At 37.9% G+C, this 21029-nt stretch overlaps 1 protein-coding gene across 2 annotated transcripts in view; it reads right to left on the bottom strand.

Moving 5' to 3' along the window:
* Nucleotides 1-21029, bottom strand: part of plxna1a (plexin A1a) — a 201384-nt gene that overhangs the window by 59975 nt on the left and 120380 nt on the right. For both annotated transcript variants that reach the window (XM_084428130.1, XM_084428129.1), the window contains exons 9-10: nt 20638-20752; nt 6778-6978 (exon numbers count right to left, since the gene is read on the bottom strand). In XM_084428130.1, the coding sequence (XP_084284256.1) occupies nt 6778-6978; nt 20638-20752 (316 nt within the window). The remainder of the gene's footprint in view (nt 1-6777; nt 6979-20637; nt 20753-21029) is intronic.

Raw genomic sequence — 21029 nt, forward strand, 5'->3', positions numbered from 1 at the left:
GTTTAAGAAATTGCACAGATTATGCGGGACAAGTTACGTATGTAAATGTAATACTTATTGTTAGTGGTTTGTTGAAATCACGAATTCCAAGTACTAGTGATACTTGACTAATTTTGAAGAAGAAGAAAAGAAGAAGCTGTCATTATGTATTTGTAGCTCATTATGCAGAGTTGTTTTATTGGTGCAACTGCTGTGTCGTTTTTTCGCGACGAGAGTCATTTTGTCAAGTGCTGTAGCTCTTGAATTCAGCTCTGAGCTCGTGGTGAATCTTCTTCCTAGCAGGAGCTCGGCTCCACGGGAGCGTGTGACACACTCTTAACCCCGCTGTGGGAAGCAACTGAGACTCCTCCAGCTATTCACCTCTCCCTCTCGCCCCAACATACAAAAGTTGCTTCCCGCTCCCTTCCTCAAAAATGATGACCCTTCTCCTCCTGAGCTCATTTTCCCTCCTTCCTTTCTATCTTTTTTTTTCCTCCCTCAAAGTGTTTGGGGAGGAACTGGTGTGTTGAGTCTGAAGCAAAGCTTCTCTCTGCTGCACGGCTGCAATTCATCATCATGTTATCTATGACGGCTTTTAATTGGATCCTATCAAACTCTCCCGATAGTCCTCATTTTGCTGTAGACGGCATAGAGGAGATTCTGGATGAGATTTTTCTTCCCTTTCCCCCCTCTATTCCTTTCCATCATTGTGTTTTCTCTGTCAGTCTCTCGTTCTCTCTCTCCGGTCATTTATCTGAGCTGAAGGTAATGTTGTAAAGCAGAGTCTGATACCATCAGCCTGTTCTGTTCATCTCCTGGGTCCTGAGCTGTGGCGCTCAGAGAGAGGGCTCTGTAGAGGAGAGCGACTTTAGGTCTCTTGTCTTTTATACACCCATCTTCACTCCTTCATTTGATTTCCTCTCTTTTACATCTTTTCCACCAAACTTGTGCTGGTGCCAGAGCACAATCTGTGAGCCGTCTTGCGTTTACACTGACTTAACGGACTACACATCCCTCCCACAAACATGCATATTGGTCTTTGTTTATGAGCCTTAAATGGTTACCCAAAAAACATCATGTTACCATTTTTTAACCCTCATGTCGTTTCAAACCTGTATGACTGTATGATCTTCTGTAGAATGCAAATGAGAGTTTCAACTGTTTTTGTCAATGAAAGTCAATGGGGTCCAAAACAATATATTGAATGGACAAAAAAAAAAAACTTCAATTGAAGGTAAGTAAATGATGACAATATTTAACATTTTCACACCAACAAATCGCAAATTAAAACATTTTTTTAATACAGGATTTAATAATCTCGGATAATATTAATTTGTAAATATACTCTTTCCTGCTCATTTATTTTCTATCACAGTTAATTTATATAACTAAAATGTTATAATGTACTAGTTATGTAATATTGGTATGTGTAGAAATGAGCATTAACCTAGATTAATAAATGCAGTAAAAGTATTGTTCATTGTTAGTTCCTGTTAGGCATTGTGTTAACTAATGTTAACATATAAAACACTATTATTGTTACTTAATTTTTATCTGCATCTTAGTATTTCCATTCAGTATTTGTATCCCAAAATAAAAATAAATGGATAGAAACCCGACTCGTGATACACATATCATTGCGATTAATCAGGATAACATATTTGTATCCAAATTAATTTGGAAAAATGAACCTGCTGCATCCGTTTCAATCCCTCTCATGCATTTGGCATCACTTTTGTCCAGTACTGCATCTCTTCAGACACACACTTTGAGAAAATGCATGGCTATCTAAATACATCTGCAGACAGCTGGATATAAGAACAAACCAAACAGAGTTTGGAAATCAGATAATAAGTTCTTCCTCCTTCAGTATCAACCTGCTAATGTCACTGATGTTCTTCCTTCTCAGCACATCTCATCCTAAGCTGTATATCCTTTGTTTACTCAATCGATTGAGTCAGGACTGCCCGCTTCCCTCAGCGTCCCAACACTCCGTCGTGCTTTATTAACCCGTCTCTCCATTGTCTTAAGCAGAGAGACAAAGGATCGAATTGATCAATCTCAGGCAAACACAATCAGCTCCCCCTCCCTAATCATACAACGCCAGCCATCTGCCCAGTGTGAGCCTGGGATTCCACCTGCCAGCTGTTGCCTCCATCTACCTGCCACGAGATTGACCTCAAACGACCAGCGCTGAGGAACGCTGCTTGCAATATCATTCTGTAAGTCAAGATAAAAGTGACCAATTACACATCCAGCGCTTATCTTGTACATCCATTTTTATGCCATTTCTGTGATGCATTCTGCATTGTTGTTGCCAGTTCTGTCGAATCTGTCACCACGATAATATTATCTACAGTAGATAGCTAGCATAGCTGAGGTTTTGTCAAATTTGCACACAAAATCACTTGAAAGCATCAGTAAGAATGTAAAATAGTTTTGTAAATAAAACTAATATTTGAACCAATTATGGTGTCATGGTAGCGATATGCAATTTTTTTTATATTATTATTATTATTTTCATTTAAATTCAAATTGGTATTGGCAAGAGTTTATCCCTGCAACATACAGTGGTCCCAAATATTATTATTAAGTCTTAAAAAATACCTGAATGTCAATGGATTGGAAAATAATATTGAAGAAAGGCAGTACAACCACATTATTTTATGCAAAACATTTCCCAAAAATTAGTTTTCAGTTATAAAACAATAGTGTTCAACAATCATTTGACACTTAGACACTATCAGTCTTGAACCTGAAAATTACTTCATGAACTGACAAAAAATAATTAATTAAATCACCATTTTGTTAAAATAACTTTTAATAATGGCTCAAAAAGTAAATACAGTTCAAAGAAAAACTCTAGAACAATTTTGTTATCTAATGTATTCACATTCAGATAGTTCTAAGTGTGCATTCAATGTTCAAACTCTTTTTGAAGTAATTTAAAGCGGGACTCAGTAGTTTCGGGATTTCTTCGCTGTATTCTCGCTTTTTGCTCGCAGGTTTCTCTCTAGAGCTCCCCCCACAGCTTCGGAATAGATATTTGACAGCACTGTTGTAAAAACTCGTTGGTGATTCTCAGACACCAGACGCTAGTAGATCAACGACATCAAAGCAGATGGGACATTCTTTAAAACGTCTTCTTCATTCGGGTTCGAACAGCGTGAGGGAGCGCAATAATGACGGCATTTTAGCAGATTTCTTTTGGCCGTAAAGCAATTGTTTACATCATGAGACCTGATATCACGCAAGACTTCCTGACGCGGCAGCCGGCGGCCCGCCGCCCCAAAGTTGCAAGTGCGTATTTTCCGCTCACGGGCACCAGGGGGGTGCGAAACGACCACCATTCAACCCGAAATAAGTATTATAACCATTCCAATGACTCCGAAGCTGTTCAGTTAAGGTAAAAAAGTTACTTAGTTCACCTTTAAAGCAGCAACTCAGAACTTTAATGTTAGCAAAAAGTAACCAGATTATTGTTGTTACTCACAACACTGCCGCTGGGACCTTAAAATGGTATTTCTCAGAAACAGCAGTGTTATGGTAAAGCAAACAGTTCAAATCCCTTTGAATTCAACAAAACCGTTAGTCAGAGTTATAATTAATCATTCAGATGGGAAAATTTTCTGTGGACTGAATGAAAAGAACTGCAGGGGCTTTTGGTGGGTGATTCATATCCGACCTGCCGTCTGGCACCTCAGCCAAACCGTTTTAACACAGAAGTACTTGGAATTTTCCGGCACCGATTCAGACCGAAGCCTATTGACGAACAGTCATTTAATCTGTAAGGAGTGACTCTGTGAATGTCTAAAACAATAGTGACTCTTGATCTATGCCAAAGCCTGTCATTCTAAACATGCTCCTACTTCTGGTAATGGAACTCTCACGCAGGGCTACACAGCACTCATGCTAAAATCACTGCAAGCTAAGTAACTGATAATTGCTGGCATTTAATGGTGTAATTGCAGTGGGATCTTAACACGGCTGTAATTGCGGCTCTCATTAGGAGTGACAGGCTGTCTGGATACCCAGTAGCACAGAACCAGTCCCGGCGTGGTTCCGTCACAGGACGTAAACCGCAAATGACCAAAGCAAAGTAAGGGACCTAATCTTAGAGTTTCAGCTGAGATAGAGATGACCTACAGTTATCCATGATTGTTCAAGAACAACACATCAGAACGATACCGGATTTGAAGTATTTCATAAATTAACATGTTACTTTTAGTATTTTAACCACAACATATGAGTTTTAAATAAGTTAAAACAACTTTCTAATTGATTCTTTGAAGAACAAAAGGAAACATTTTTAAGACCGCTCTTTTCCATGCAATTATGGGGGCTTAAAAAGCACCATAAAAGTGGTTCAAAGGATTTCAAATGCTCCATATTAAGTTTTCTGAAGTCATGTGAGGAACAGAGCAAACTGTTTGCAAGAGCAGTGGCAATGTCCAATTGAATCAATGCATGAATGAATCATTGTTTGAGTTGGATCTTATCAATGAATCAGTTTCACTGAAGCATTCTGATATGGCTCTCGAGTTCAACTTAATGATTCAATCATCTGGTTACAGTGAAAACCAACTAAAATTTCAGTCTTATCATTCCACAAAGCTATCTTCACAAGACATATAGCAAAGGATTCATATGGACCACCTTATCAGTCAATTTATGAAACTCAAAAGCTCCAGTTCCCATTCAGCGTAAATGCATGGAAGTGAGTGACTAGCACACCCTACGGAAATTCTCATTCTGTGTTCCAGAGGGGAAAGAATGACATGATGGCTAGTAAATAATGACAGTTTTTAATTTTAAGTGAGCTCGACGTTTGAGAATCTCATTCAGAAATGCACCTGTAACGCTTTCACCCTTCCTTGCAAAATTCGAAGAGAACAGGTCGCTTATCAGCCGGCAGTTTTTGGCTCTCGTTGACTGTTAAAGTTAACATCACTCTGGCTGATGCCTCCAGCTGGCGGAGACAGAGGAATAGCTTCTCGTCAGCGACGCGCCAATCGCTGTTGATTTGAAACGGCTGCGACAGCAAACAGTCGATAAAGTCTTTAGCGAGACAGCTCTGTGCAAACTCTTAGCCGTGTAATTAGCTCCCCCTCAGTAACACCGAGAATCTCAACACAGAAGAGAAAGAGGCTGCGTCCTATAACGGCCATCAATAAGGCATGGTGAGGAGTGTCACAGTGCCATCAAATACCCAAGCTTCCTCTCTCTGCCACTAATGACTGCCTTTGCAAAGCAGTCTGTTAAAACGATAACAAGTGGCACGTGTTTCATCAGGCCCTAATGGTCCACCAGTGCCTGCCCAGTGCCTGATGGGATTTTTGACAGGCAGACAAAATGTTGACAGGCCAGAAGGTAATGAGGGGGAAGGCTTGTGTCAGCAGTGCTGTAAGAAAATGGCCAGCTATTTGGACTAGCGTTTCTCCACCAATAATGACTTTTAAACAACTCGCAGAGATGTGAGGATTTAAGCGAGTCACGGCTTGTCAGAATGACTTTCGGTCCATTTGCCTGCGGTGCAGGTCCACTGGCCCGTGTGAGCATAAAATACACACAACACTCTCTACAGTAAGTTTGGCTAGAAATTCTTTCCAATGGAAAGAAACATCCCCAATGGGATCCTATTAGCATCTCATTTGTTTCTCCTAGACAGCAATGCAATCAAAGGAAGAGTAAATTAAAGCGGTTAAATTAAAGTCTCCTATGCCAGTACTCATATGTGTCTCTTTTCCTAAATGCTGCAAGTAAAAGTCAGAAATCTCAATATGAACTCAAACATTTCTCTTCAAATTCATAGAACATAGAATTCTATGATACATCTACCCATCCATCCATCCATCCATCCATCCATCCATCCATCCATCCATCCATCCATCCATCCATCCATCCATCCATCCATCCATCCATCCATCCGAATTCTATGTTGTGTGACTAAAGATAAATGTTTGAGTTCATACTGAGATTGAATTGAATTCTATAATATAATATAATTCAATGTTGAGTGAATTTTAGGAGAAAAGTTTAAAGAATAAAAAGTTTGGGGTCAAAACTGTTGCTGCTTAATATTTTAGTAGCTGCTTAATGCTTAAAGGACAATTCTTTTTATGAATAAAAAAGGTTAAACAACAGCATTTATTTGAAATAAAAACTTTTGTAACATTATAAATGTCTTTATTGTTTATCACTTGTGACACTGGACAACAAAACCAGTCACATGGGTCCATTTTTTTAAATTGAGATTTATACAATCACCTGAAAGCTGAATAACTAACCTTCCCATTGATGTATGGTTTGTTAGGACAATATTTGGTCGAGATATGACTATTTGAAAATCTGGAATCTGAGGGTGCAAAAAAATCTTAACATTGAGAAAATCACCTTTACAGTTGTCCATTTATGTTCGCGATTTTGCTGCATTCACTTACAAAAATAAATGTTTTATATATTTACGGTAGGAAATTTACAAAATATTTTCATGGATTTTTTACTAAATATCCTAATGATTTTTGGCATAAAAGAAAAATCGACAATTTTGACCCATACAAATGTATACCCGTGAGACTTATGACTGGTTTTGTGATCCAGAGTCACAATTTAATACACCCTTGATGAATAAAAGTTATTTCTTTACAAAAATCTTACCGACTCCAAACAGTTTAACAGTAATGTAAATAGCTACAGCTAATTACTCCATTACATCTCCTGAGCTATGCAAACACAAGGGCTTCCTTACTGAACAAAATAAAACTACCCAAAACAATAAACAACAAGCATTTATCTTACCATGGTCTTCTGACACTGTATGCTGGTGCTGTTGAAGCGCAGTGCAGTGACACTGTACTCTTTCCCCTGGATATAGAAGATACACTCATAGTTCCTCTGGCCAGACTGGGGCTGTGGAAGGTTCCGGGCCAGCAGGGTGATGGGCTTCATGACACCAACGGGGATGTAGATTTGAGTGGACGGCAGGATCTGGGGACACTCCTGCGAAATGAAAAAAGAGGATAGTCTTCAGAAAATGCTCTTTTTTTATTATGTTTTAAATCAAATGTGAGTGAACTCTATGATATTGAAGGATTTATTTACACACATCTGTGAGACGAAAATCATACATATGGTCACTTTGAGGGTTTATTCGTGTTTGTAGCATACAATAGATTGAACAAAACAAAGCGTTTATATTTGTCATGTGTTTAGAGGTATGAAAGATGACACACACACATAGACATAATTTGAGACTGCTATACAGAAAACATAATGACTTGCTATTATGATTTTGATAGATTCAAATAACAGCACTGAGGTGGATCTAAAGGAGATCAAAAACACTTTGATCTTACTAGAGTAAATGTGGCCATTCAGACATGGCAGCCGCTTCAGTGATGCTGCTAAATCAAGAGCGGGCGAAGGCGAGGATATGAAGGATGCGAGGAGGACTTCAAGGCCATTGCCACCGTTGTCATGCCAACAGATTGGAAAACCAGGGCACAGAGCATGCAATTAAGCTTTTTGAGGGCGTGTGCCATTTTAAAGACTTGGCATTGGCACCAGAGTTATGATGCCAACTGTGCACTTTAACTAGGCAGCAGCATAACCATAGGCACGAGATCTTATAAATATTATAAATCTTCAGATTCTACATAGAATAAGTGCTTTTGTGTGTGTGTGTGTGTGTTTATATGTTTATATGTCACAGACACATCTCATGTGCAACACATAAAACCCGAAATTTAAGCAAAAAAACTGAAGCACTACATGATGGAAGATACAACTACATCAAAGCATAAGCCTTTCTATTGATGCTTTGATACAGTAGGAGAACAAAAAAAAAAAAGTGTGGTACCATGATGCATCAGTTGGTAAAGTGAATCTCACAAAACCTGTTTGTGTCATATTTCAATATATAATATATCATTTCGAACGATTAATCGCATCCAAAATAAAATTCTGTGTTTACATAATATACGTGTGGGTATGGTGTATAATTATTTTACAAATACACACACATGCATTTATATATTTAAAAAAAAAGAAGTTATTTATATATAAATTATTTATATGTATATACAATATAAATTATGTATAAATATATATATATGGGTCAATGACGTGACAGGTCATTTTTTTGTCCAAAGGCCTTAATAATAATAATAAAAAAACAAATATATAACATCCAAAGTATGTAAGGTAGTACAACTTGATCTCTTTTACTGAATCCAAAAGGTTTTAATAATATTTTACTACATATAAAGGTATTTTAAAGATTTTGAAGTGTCAAAAGCTCATTCGGTAAAACCGATATAGTAAATATTTAAATGGAATAATATCGTTTTTAATAACTAAAGGAACTACAATAATACAAATATAAAGCAGATAAGGCTCTTTTTTTTTTACATTTCCCCTTTTCTCCTTTCCCTGTGCAATGTTTTACTTGAATATGTTGGAGTGTTTAGAGTAGTCCAATAAATGATTACATTTATGAGATCAGTGATAATTTCTTCTGTGGTACACACTATATACTAGCTCAACATCAATGTCAAATCAGTTTTTAACTTTCAAATCAGTGGTTAAACCGAATGACTTTTTTGTTGACAATTTGACAAAAAAATTACAAAAAACAGTGTTAATTGATTGTACAAATCACAAAATCTTATCGTTAACAAAAAATGGTTTCAAATATAGTTATATCTCCATTCTATTTTTTTACACTTTTAAAAACCTTATTCATCAATGACCCATATACATAGTACATACATGCAAATATTTATTAAATATGCATGTGTGTGTATTTATATATACACAGTACGCACACATACGTATATTATGTAAACATACATTTTTATTTTGGATGCGATTAATCGTTGCCCAGCACTAATAATTTTATAGATTAAAAAAAGTATAAAATCTTTTAAAGTATATAGGAAATTCAGAAAACTAGCAACCACCTAGAAAATCATACATATATACACAATTGATGGATGAGATGCATGAATATGATAATCATTCAGTACCAGGTCACATTTACAATTAAATCAAGCTGAAGTCGTGTAACCCCAAAATGAAGAAACATTTGCAGGTGATGTACGAAAGATCCAGCACAGGGTGGATTCTTTCCCCGACCTCGCCTATCAAAACCTGATAAAGCGTCTGAACTTGTTACCCTCATTTCCTATTTACCCTGCCTGTGGTTCTAATTGAATGGGAGGAGTATGGAACACCAGCGGCGTTATTAAAATCTAGCGGAGATATGAGCTAGCGCTGCCACGGCGAGGGCTCTGTAAACAAACCTGATGGGAAAGCCACATGCGGATCGGTGACTCTGCAGAGTTCCATTGGGCTGCTGGTTTAATTGCCTCGGGCGGCAGTCTCCTTATTAATACTGTGCTGTGCTCTCGATTCGGTTGTGACTGAATAAATAGACTGTGATGCAGTTTCCCCCCACCACCACCCTCAATGGAGCGAGCCTGTGTTAGCGTTCAATTACTGTGTGGTACACAAAGGTGAGGGTTTCGCTGCTAATGAAAAGGTGCAATTTGTTCAGAGTCAATAAAGGCCTGTATGCTGAGCACAGAGAGCCCTTATCAGTTTCCTAAGAACGCAGCACACAAACCCAAAACTATATCACTGCTAGAGGTTTAAAAGGAAATGTGTTTTCGCTGCTTGTAACAGTCGGTTACGTGTAGCATGATGGCTGCATACTAAATACTTATGTTTTCAAAGGCTGAATTATAAGCACATGCCAATGAAAACATGGCATTACTAAAGTACCATGGTACAAACAACTGGCTGAATCTAATGAATAGTCCAGTACTCATTTTATGTGTTTTAAATTTAATTTGCAACAATGTTATATGTAGTCAAATCATAGTTGATTAGATAATCATAGTTTTATTTTAATATCTATCCATCCATCCATCTATATACACACATGCTATAAATGTCATATATACATATATATGTGCGTGTTGTGTGTGTGTGTGTGTGTGTGTGTGTGTCTATATCTATCTATATACCTATATATCTAATCTATACATCTATATCTATATATAGAATGCTGCAGTACAAAAAAAAGTCCTAACAGTCTCAAAATTAGCCCTTTCTTTTTTCTTCTTTCTTTTGGTTTTGATGTGAACAAAGACTTGGGCACGTTCTTGAGAGTACAGTGGTACATTATGATCGTTACAAAAGAAATTATGGTATAAGTATAATACATACTAAAGAGTCACTCTGTATATTCGATTCTGCTTTATTTACCATCATATTAATTTCCAAGGGACATAAAATTGGGCATATCTTCAAAGACAAATGCTTTGGCATCATTAGTTCATCATTAGTTCTGCTATCCCTTCACACTCAGCTTGTTTGTAAGTTTGTTTGTTTGTTTTTGTTTTTTTTTCAATAAACTGCCATGAAATCTAATTACCATGATTAGTTTGGCTTCATTCCGAAAATAATCTGCAAACGTGACACAATGTCATTTAACAACGTCTATTCAGCTCGCAACTGCGTGAGGCAAAGGGGAGAAATGATAAGAGCGACTGAGAACCAATCAGAGGAGAGCGGGAGCTGGTCTCGGTCATGCTAAACCACCTGACTGGTGCTGAGAGACGCTTTGCTTGTGGCTCTGCCATTCGTTTCGGCAATCAAAACACACAGGTGGAGAAAAGATAGCCGTAAACTACACATTTAATGAAACGCTCCAACCATCTGATAAGGAAGGGATGCCTTTTAGAAGAGATGTGAGTCCACCCCCACGGAAAAATGGAAATCTGCGTTTGAGAGGGAACGAGAAAGAAAAAGGAAAGGAAAAAGGAATGAAACAGAAACAGAACGGAGATGAAAAAGGAAAAACCTTTCCTGTAAAAAGTACCATTGTACGCTTTTTTGTGCATACAGATCATTTAATGATATTTTGTAATTTAATGATATGTCAATATCATGGCACATTAATATGGTAATCTCAATGTATTATACTTTTTCCATCAGACATTATCACCGTAGTACCATAATAATACTTTTTGTAAGAGTAATCAGACTGTAAGAAAGCACAAGAGCTAAAGCAAAATGGAAAAAAAAAGAGCAAACGTGGGAAACTATTTTATTAAGTACCCTGACAGGTGTCAAAACAGGGTTGAAAGAGCAGATCAGATGGCACACTTGCTGAGCACAATGGAATAATGGTGTACCGTGGGGATTCCTTTGAAGTGTTTCACGTTTTCTCCTTCTTACTGCCTTTATTTGCTTTGAAATGACTGCGGCTCCGGTGAGCCGGGAATCCAGGTTATCATGCAGTGTGCGCCCCCACAGCGCAGAATCACATAGTGGGAATGAGCTCGGAGCAAACTCACATGTTCAAGTTAGAAAACTCAAATCCATCAGACTGATGCTGAAGCATTCCACTGCACTTTCAGCTGCAATATTTAACACGGTACTATACTGCATTTTAAATTAATGCATGGAGTGCTAGAAAATTCCAGGATCTGTGAGAACTTGGATAATTATCAGGAAAATAAATAAATAAATGTAATAATAAAAAAAAAAAAATATATATATATATTTTTTTTTTATACACAAATAAATAAAATAAAATAATTTTTAAATAAATAAATTTATTTAAAATAAATAAAAAAATAAAAAAATAAAAAAATAAAAAAATAAAATAAAATAAATAAATAAAATAAAATAAAATAAAATAAAATAAATAAATAAAATGAATAAAATAAAATATAAAATGAAATGAAACAAAATAAAATATAAAATGAAACTAACTCGAAATTAACTAAAAAAATAACTCAAATAATGTTATTTTATCCTTTAGTTACAAACTAATACCATTAACGATCCTAATTGTCAGAGAAATATATATATAAAAAAAACATAAAAAAATAAAAATAAAATAGATTTGGTTACATATAACATTATTATAGCAAATTAGTTTTAAAATGTTTAATGCAGTAAAATATGGTTTAGAAATGGTCTAGTTAAAGTGAATACAAATATAACAATGCTTTTTTTTTTCATAAAATGTTAATAATATGTAAAATAAAAACAATAATCTAAATAAAATAAATAATAATAATATGCCTAACATGACAGAGGTCTCGTGACGTGTTTTTCAAAATTGATAACTTGCTTTTAAACTTCACACGACATATTCAAAACACAGTGCTCATGGTGCAAGATGTTAGTGTCCATCTACATCTTAATTTAGGGCCTTTTCTTAGCAAAAACGGACATATATTTAATTCATTCGATGAATTACTCAGCACATCATGTAATTTGAATAACATTTCAAACGGACCTGCAGCTGAGGTTTGATATGAAATGGACATGAAAGCGCAGAGAGATGCAGTACAGTATTGTTGGGAAGCCGTGCTGAGGGAAAGAGGAGGGCTGTTTTTTGGCTCTGGGATCTGGCAGCACTGCTCTGCTAGTCTGCTGTTTGTTTTGCTCAACTGCTGCCTCTAGCAATGCTCCTGCAAGCAAAACATGATATCTGCTGCTCTTTTCTTCCTCGTTCTCTCACATTCTCTACTTCTCTCTCTCTCTCTCAGTCTGAAAGAACCTGTGGGGCGATGCAGAGACGCTGCTCATGGAGCGTTAAGCAAAGCCCACACTGCAAACACAGCCCACTTCTGTGGACCATTCACATTCCCTCGCTTCAGAGTTGGAAATTGATTTAAAATCGCATAGGAACACATTTTGTGGTTGAAACATTAAAGACGAATGTTCTACACATACAAAAAAAAAAGAAAAAAGAACCATGGTAATACTATGGTATTCTATGAAATATCTAGAGGTAACCTGGTAAATATACCATGGTATGTGAATATGAGAATCACTCAGTACTTCTTTGTAAGTGCAGCACAAACATACTAAAAAAGCACTATGGTATTATTATGTTTTTTTTTTAGACATGGTACCACCATAGTATTCTTGGAGTACCATCTCTTAATTAATTATGTAATTAATCAAACATATCTCAATATTTGATAAGAAAAGCCTCCATATTAAGACATTTTAAAATGGTACATGAATTTTGTTAAGAGCCGACTAAAGTGGTGCTATTGTTCTTGCCATCCTAAAAGTTTAGTTCTGAGGTTCATTACGGTTAGGATAGTAGAAAAAACAGCACTGCTTTAGCCGGTAGTTTATGCAGTATCACTATTGACTGAGCTGCTAAATGACTTTGACAAGCCTGTTATTATGTCTAACCAATTACTATCAACAATTTAAGGGCAGCATCACAAAAAAATCTTTAAATCTAGTAGCATTTTAATTACAGATTTTGGCAAGTCTCTTCAGGGTAACAGATGAGGAACTAGGCTGTCATCTAATTAGGCAGTCTGGAGCTTGTTGACTAGTAAGGGCCAAACGGTGAGGGGGAAACAACTCATGGATCCATCCACTCTAAGATGAGGCTGTTGTCGAATGAAAGGGACTTTGAAGTCTAAAAGGGCTTTAGAGTGTCCGCCCACATGGGGCTGGAAAATAGAGCGCCACTCAAAACTTAGCAAGATGTGGCATAATTCAAACTAAAACTGGAGACCTGTTACTCATAGTGATATACTTTATATTAGAAATTTCCAAATGGCTACTAGGGAAACGTCGATTTTAAAATGGACTTTTCAGTCAGTGGGTGTTTTGAAATACTAAACAGTCTAAAGGGATAGGCTAGATTTGGGTTCACCTGCTTTGGACTGATTGCTTTTCTTTGCTATTTTTAGGAAAATATTCAACTTGGCATGCTGCCTTGAAATCGTAATGCTTGTGGTTACGCAAAAAAAAACAAAAAAAAACACAGAGCAAGAGATGACATGGACGTCCATCTCTTACATGATTTTGCAATGCAAGCATGCTAACAGCTAAAGCACAACACGCTTTCAGCAAACTAAATAAAACGGCACCACACAAAAAAAAAAAAAAATCAGTAAATTATCAGCAAAAATCTATAAGGTTGGTTGTTGGATGACTAGTAAACAAGTTGACCCCTGTGACCCATCCTAGAGGCTAATTAATGTCAAGACGCAACTTATCTGAGATGATTTGGCTATGCAAACATGCTAACAGCTAAAGCACTCTTTTAAACACACGAGTAGCAGTTAAAGAAGTCATATGACGCTATTTTAAAAGTTCATTATTTTGTTTATTGGTGTAATAGAATAGGTTAATATGTAGAAATACATCTTTCACATACTGTCTACTATTGCAGCACCTCTAAACCCAGTCTGTCTGAAACATGCTAAATTATACAAAGCCCCTCCTTCCGAAAAGCTCAGAGTGCTCTGATTGGCCAGCAGACCCAGTGAATTGTGATTGGCCAAACACCTCAAGCGCGTGTCGGAAATGTAACGTCCCTTAGCATAACCGCAAGCTTCAGCTTCCAAGGCTTCTAAAGCATAACACACAGTTAATAATAAACGGTAAAATTTACCGTGTCAGTTCGAGTCGGATTCTGAAAATGCAGATGATCAAGCCGATCGATCGGAACCAACTTTGCCAGCACAACTTGAACAGATAAGCCGCTTTCCGACCGGAGGAACCTTTTCACAGTTCCTAGAACTATTGGCTAAAGTACCCGGATGTCGGCGTGTTCGCACCGCAGGAACTAGGAACGATTTTAGTTCTAGGAACTCCATTTTGAGGAACTAATTTAGTAGGGTCTAAACCAGCACTATAGGAACTACTCGTGACGTTAGTGTACGCTGATGACCCGAACGCACGCGGAACACCAGCATCCGCCATTTTGAAAACAGCTATATGTAAATGAAAACAGCTATATGTAAACACACAGATTATAGCCTATATATTTACTCCAGAAACTAACTATACAAACATGGAAAACAGTGATAGATGGGTCTCTAAACCTTTATGCTGAAGAGAAAATCCAACGCAACTTTTGAGGGGACCAAGCCAAACATGATTATGTTTATCTGCCCAGCTAGCAACACTGGACATCAACCACACGGCATAGGCTAATAACCTTTTTTTCATATACTGTCTACTTTCTATAACAGTTCTATCTAATAACATATTAAACAGTACTGTTAGACAGATCGCTAACTAATAAACACAGAGAATGCGAGCATTGTTTGCTCTGGCATTCTCAGCGCCGCCAAAATAAAGGTCTGTTGCGCCGTCAAAATAAAAGTCACCGTGCTTACGTCACTCCCTTACCCCTCCTACCAGTTCCTATGGCCACTTGGCCAGTGCGAACGCAAACAGCAAAACCGAGTTTGGGGGAGAGTAGTTCATAGAACTGTTTAGAAGTGGACAGTTCCTATAACTAAGTTCCTGTAACTACTTGGTCGGAAAGCGGCTATAGTTTCACAGTGGAAAGTAGTCTTTGTATAGAGCCGGCCTTGTCTCTCCCCGGTTCAGGAAGCCGTCCTGTGTAAAATGCGCTGTGCACAAGCTAACTTTTTGGTTGCACTGCTCAGGAACACCTTTGTAAATAACTCTGATTAACCTCTGAAAGCAAAATCAGTTTTGCTTTCGCATCCAAACACACAGCGTCTCTGAGACATGACAACACAACAATTCCCTGAAACCTCGTCTTCTATCCTCAAAAGGGTTTTATAGTCTAAGAAAATACAGTAAAATAATACAGTAAAAACTCCTTTAAGAAACCAGTAGCACTGGACTGAGTTAAAACAGCATGAGAAACCTGGTCCTGGCCCCGTATCCTTGGGCAACACCCAGGACTTCGCGAGTGCTAGCGCCATCTCCTTGACTCCTGAATGTAAAATTCATCTTCGGTCTCCATTAGGCAGACAGACGCTGAGGCATCTGGAAATTAAGATTTAATACACTTTGAATAATTAAAGCCACAGATCAGTGGCAGCCTTAGATCCCTCCGAGAGGCCCAGTGCCAGAGAGAACGGGAACCGCGGTGCTTTGAGCTCTACTTGCAACACAGCGGGATGGACCGGCATCAAACAACAAAGGTGAGGGTGCATGGCAGGGTCCCCGTTTCTGCTAATTGCCTTTCTGATTAATTGATTAATTACAGTGAACCCTCATCGTTGTTATCCCGGGAGGATGAGGCGTTGGGTAGGATGAAGGTGGCATTTGATATGGAGTAGCTCAGGGAACTGAAATGACACGAGGTGAGGCATGCGCTCTTGGCACGGCCACTGGAATACTGATCCAGAGACTGGCTTCTCAAAGCTCCATCCTCGGCTGTTTGTAGTGCAGTGCTGTCAGCGCCAGTGCCTGGGATCAGAGGCACGGGAGACGGGAATTTGCAGAGTATTTGAGGGAGCTGGGCAGAGATTTGAGTGAGAGAGCGAGTGAGCGAGAGAGCGAAGGATGAAGAAACACCTGACAGCCAAACGGGACAGACGGTAAATCAGAGCTGGATGGAATTTGGATGCTAGAAGTGGATGCTGCTCTCCACATGCAATAAGAAACAAAGGCCAGATCGAACAAGTGCAATTCAGTTTAGAGCCAAAGGTGGGTAGGGAATATATGGCTGGCACTGTAAGAAGGTCATTTATGAATACGATGTTTGTATGTTTTATTTAAATTATTCAAGTTCTATAAAAGACATACAGGCATGCAGACTGAAGGTTAAAATAAGATTTGGCACAAAAGCACCACGACCTACATAATGGAATACTAACATGCTGCAAAATGGAACATGGCACTATGTTTAGACATGTAGAAAATCTCCAGGTCACATATACATATAGCCTACACACCTATATACCACATTTACAAACACACACACAGTAAAATAAAGTATATTGTTCATAAAAAATAAAGCTTATTTAAGGACTGTTATTTATTCTACGGATATTTTCATGAAAATTAGTCGCATTTATCCCTAAATAATCTTTTTTTTATTTTTTATTATCATTATTCTTAATGGTGATTTTGAATAGATTCTCATTAATGTTAACCAGCATAAATCTGCATAAAGATCATTATTTTGTGTTACAATAATGAGAACGGGGTTATTTATTTTTGCATTACAGTAATATGAAATGTGCATAATTGTCATGGAAATAATGCCAAAATCTTAATTGTACTGAAATAGCCATCATTTTCTTGAAATACTTATTTTGCATGAATATAAAGTATTAGAAATATAGAAATGGGGTAAAATGGTTTTAGTCAACCACTTCCTTTTACAAACTTTCACAAAGAAATAACTTTTCAGTGTACACTGTTCAGACACAGTTTCTTTTGTTTTAACAGTTTGAAATCCCTTTCAAGCTTTATGAACCAATCACAGACATTATGAATGATCTAAAAGGGTAATTATGGGCTCTCGTGACAAACTGAAGTGAAATCTAAATGTATTCTCATTTTTAATTAAGTCCCTCAAAGCGAAAAGGAGGAAAGTATAAACACGACGGAAGTCCTGATAAAAAAATTCTCTGATCAGGCTCAGCTGTGCAGTTTCCCTATTTGGCAGCAGTATATTAGTTATACTGATTAGAACTGAGGCTGTAAAAGCCTGAGAATATACCTTTCTTTCATGAAGACAAAAAAACTCCTTTGTTTTTGGTGTCTGTAGGCTTTCTTTGAATTATCATCCTGCAGACAACTATATTACAGTCTTATGTACTCACACCACCCAGAAAAGCTTTTGAAACACTAAGAATAAAATATTTGCAGAGAGCCGAGTTATTTTATTACCAAAAAGCAATGTAGGTACAATAGCTTTAAGCAGAAAGCTTTTAATGCTAACAGCTCCGTATGAATTATGAGAGCCACTGTATATACAAGTCTTAAAATCACACATGCACCCGGGCTGATGACAAACACCCCCACAATCCTCTGCTTCTCCTGCTATTACCATGGGTGACATGTCTTTGTTTATAAGAGCAAACACAAGGCAGAGCATTACTGAATCACACAGCTCCCGCGGGAGCATCGAGGAGTTCCTTGGTGATATACCACCCCATGACTTATTTATCAAAACCCCCATTTGTCTCATCGGAGACGCACACTAATGAGTCTCAAATGAGGGAGAGAACGCAGCCGTAACACCAGTTTCATCATCCTTAAAACAAACTCCATTCATTACGCTTATGGACTGGGCGGCTCTGTCTCAATAGGGTTGGATAAAAAGAGACGCAGGAGAAAACCAAAAAGATACTACGGCAATGTTGAGTTCCCAAGGTTGGTCAGCAGCTTTCATTCAGTCTCACTGGTCCGTTTACGTACAATCAATGTTGGTACACTATGAGCATGTCAGCGTGAGAACAAATGCTATACAGGCTGGAAACAGAGAACAGCGTGGTGTTCACCCACCCCACCATTATTCCAAAAATGATGCTGAAACGCAGCTCAGCACAACCTTCTGTGCGGGTCTGTGAAATGCACTTTTGGCACTAGCAAAGGGTAAAACCGCAGTCCAAGTGTGACTAAATGAGCTACTGGTCGACAGCTGGGTTCACAAATAACGAATGCTGGAACAAGTGTGTTGGCGGTGCTATTTGTGTGTTTGTTTGTTTATATATATATATATATATATGTTTGTTTATTTCTCCTTGTGAATTCCTCAAGTGGAGCTTACTGAAGCAATTTTCCACCTGGTCAGATTTAATGTGTCCCACTGTTTATCCGCTGTCAGGCGAATGTTGATTTATTTACATTTGATTTGCAAATGTGACTCATTACGATTGGTGGCTGAACGGTTTATCTTTCATGTCTCCGAGAGGATGTTTGGCTACTTTTTAAGGTATGGTTGTTCACAGACTGAGCATAATGAAAGAGATAAAGACACTTGGAAAGGGATTGTGGGAACTGTATTTTCAGCCGTATTTGTGTGAAGGATGGATGGATGGATGGATGGATGGATGGATGGATGGATGGATGGATGGATGGATGGATGGATGGATGGATGGATGGATGGATGGATAGAACCAGTAAATAAGTTAAAGTAGAACTGAGGAATGACTACAGGTAGCATGGGTGTTAACCTTATGTTTATGTTTGTAGTCATCACAAGAATGCCCCTATGATTCCCAGAAATGCTGTCTAGGTAGGCACCTCACTCGCTTTGGAGACCCCACTGTCGAGAATAATGAAAAGCAATCTCCGAAATCTCACTTCAACCACTAGTTATTAACCGGCACTACCTGAAGATACCAGATGTGAAACACCAATCCTTCACTCCCTGCCTCAATTCCACACCTTCACCCACAAAACCCTGCCACTATCTCACCTTCATCCTCCACCCAATAAACACCAAATACCACCAACCTCCATGTCAAGAGCGTCTCTTCCAGTGTTTATTAGTCTTTACACGCGTCATGGCAACTTCTTCATGGTCACACTGAAGCAGTTTAGGCTACTGAATTCAGGTTATGATGTAATGACATCTAGCTAATGTCCAAATCGATCATGCAGCTGCATATCTAGACAAAATATTAACTGTCAAAGAAAGAATTTTCTAGAGGAAGGATGATACTTAATGAATTTACATTTACATTTGTTCATTTAGCAGACGCTTTGAACCAGAGCGACTTAAGCAATGAATTTGCTTAATAAAATTAAAATTTGATGAAAAATTGTGTCCATGACTTGTATTATGCAGTAACCATTTTACAAAATCAATAAAGCTACCGAGGCCATTACACATGACGAATACAGTCAAGGATAAAGGGGTTAAAGACATTTTGCAGCACATTGCGATGAGCAATGATCTTTAAATGTAGAATCTATTCACAATCCATGCAAACATCAACATAAATATAAAGAAAACGATACATGAATCATAAAAAAGGAAAATGAATATAATGTCAAAATATCTCGCTCCTTCAAGGCCTAATTCTGAAAAAAACATTTTTATAAAACATCCTATGAATTAACTCAATGTCAATATAAAGGAAGACATATCACACATTTGAAGAATTGAATAATAATAATAATAATAACAATATTAGGTGTACAAAATAAGACTTAAATTAAACTATTTGTGCACAATACAAATGAATTCATAGGCTCTGCATTGAGCTGTAATCCTCAAGATCCTCAACTAATATTGATGTGGATACTGCAGCACACTAGGAAGGTGTTTGGGAGTGAACACCGATAAGGCTGTGTGTAAAATTGTAAACATTTGCGTACATTACACCCAAATGCCCCTCTCAACGGCAAAAGCGCCGTTTAACAGCTGCAGAGTGCATGAAAAGCCCCCTGGTCGACTCGAAACGGTTTGAGATACAAATGCTCCCCTGAGACGACTTCGGCAGTCGAGAACGGGCATGTGGAGGATTGATGCGTGTGCGTGTCAGTAATCATAACCCACTGTACACGCGTAATGCCGCCTCTCGCACTTCCAGCGCTCATGAGAAAAGGAGGGAGAGATGTGATTGATATTGGTTTTTATGCAAATGTAGCATTTGTAAATGTACAACACGATACAATTTGCATAGTCATTCAGTCAGTGCCGTTTATAAGTGCATTAATCCAGCGCCGCTCTCCTTAGAACAGCTGCTTACACAAAGCCAGCGCGAAATAACAACGCTTGCAAATGGGACATGACCGCCCATGTGTGCATCTGCACCCCTGTATTTTTTGGTGATGGGACGCAAACATGAAAAGCAATTTTCTATGAAATGAAAGGGAGCTGTGCACTGAAAGGGCGTTGCATGTAAATGTATGCATTGTATTAGGCCGACTGACCTCAGACATGTTGACGCGGCCCTCTTGGAAGGAGCAGTCGTTGGCATTGTGGGTGCACATGTGTCGGTATTTGCACCAGTGGCATGGAAAGGAGCCGTTCACACAGGAGAGACACCTATCAAGAGGAGACAGCAAGAGAAAGAGATTATTATTTCATTATTAACTGCAAAATTACTCATTCTATTATACGCATTCTGTTTTAAACCATAACATTTCCACACAACATACTCATGTTTCTCTTTCATCAGCATTGGAATTTGGCACTTAGCACAATTATAATGCAGTTTTGTGGTTTAATTCATATTTGCAGAATATAAAACAATGTGTTGTCCAAAATGGGAATAAATCAGATTTTTTGATTCAACAAAGAGGTGTGTGCCTCAAGGCTCAAT

The sequence above is a fragment of the Rutilus rutilus genome (genome assembly GCF_951802725.1).
Source record: "Rutilus rutilus genome assembly, chromosome: 13".
NCBI classification, from domain to species: domain Eukaryota; kingdom Metazoa; phylum Chordata; class Actinopteri; order Cypriniformes; family Leuciscidae; genus Rutilus; species Rutilus rutilus.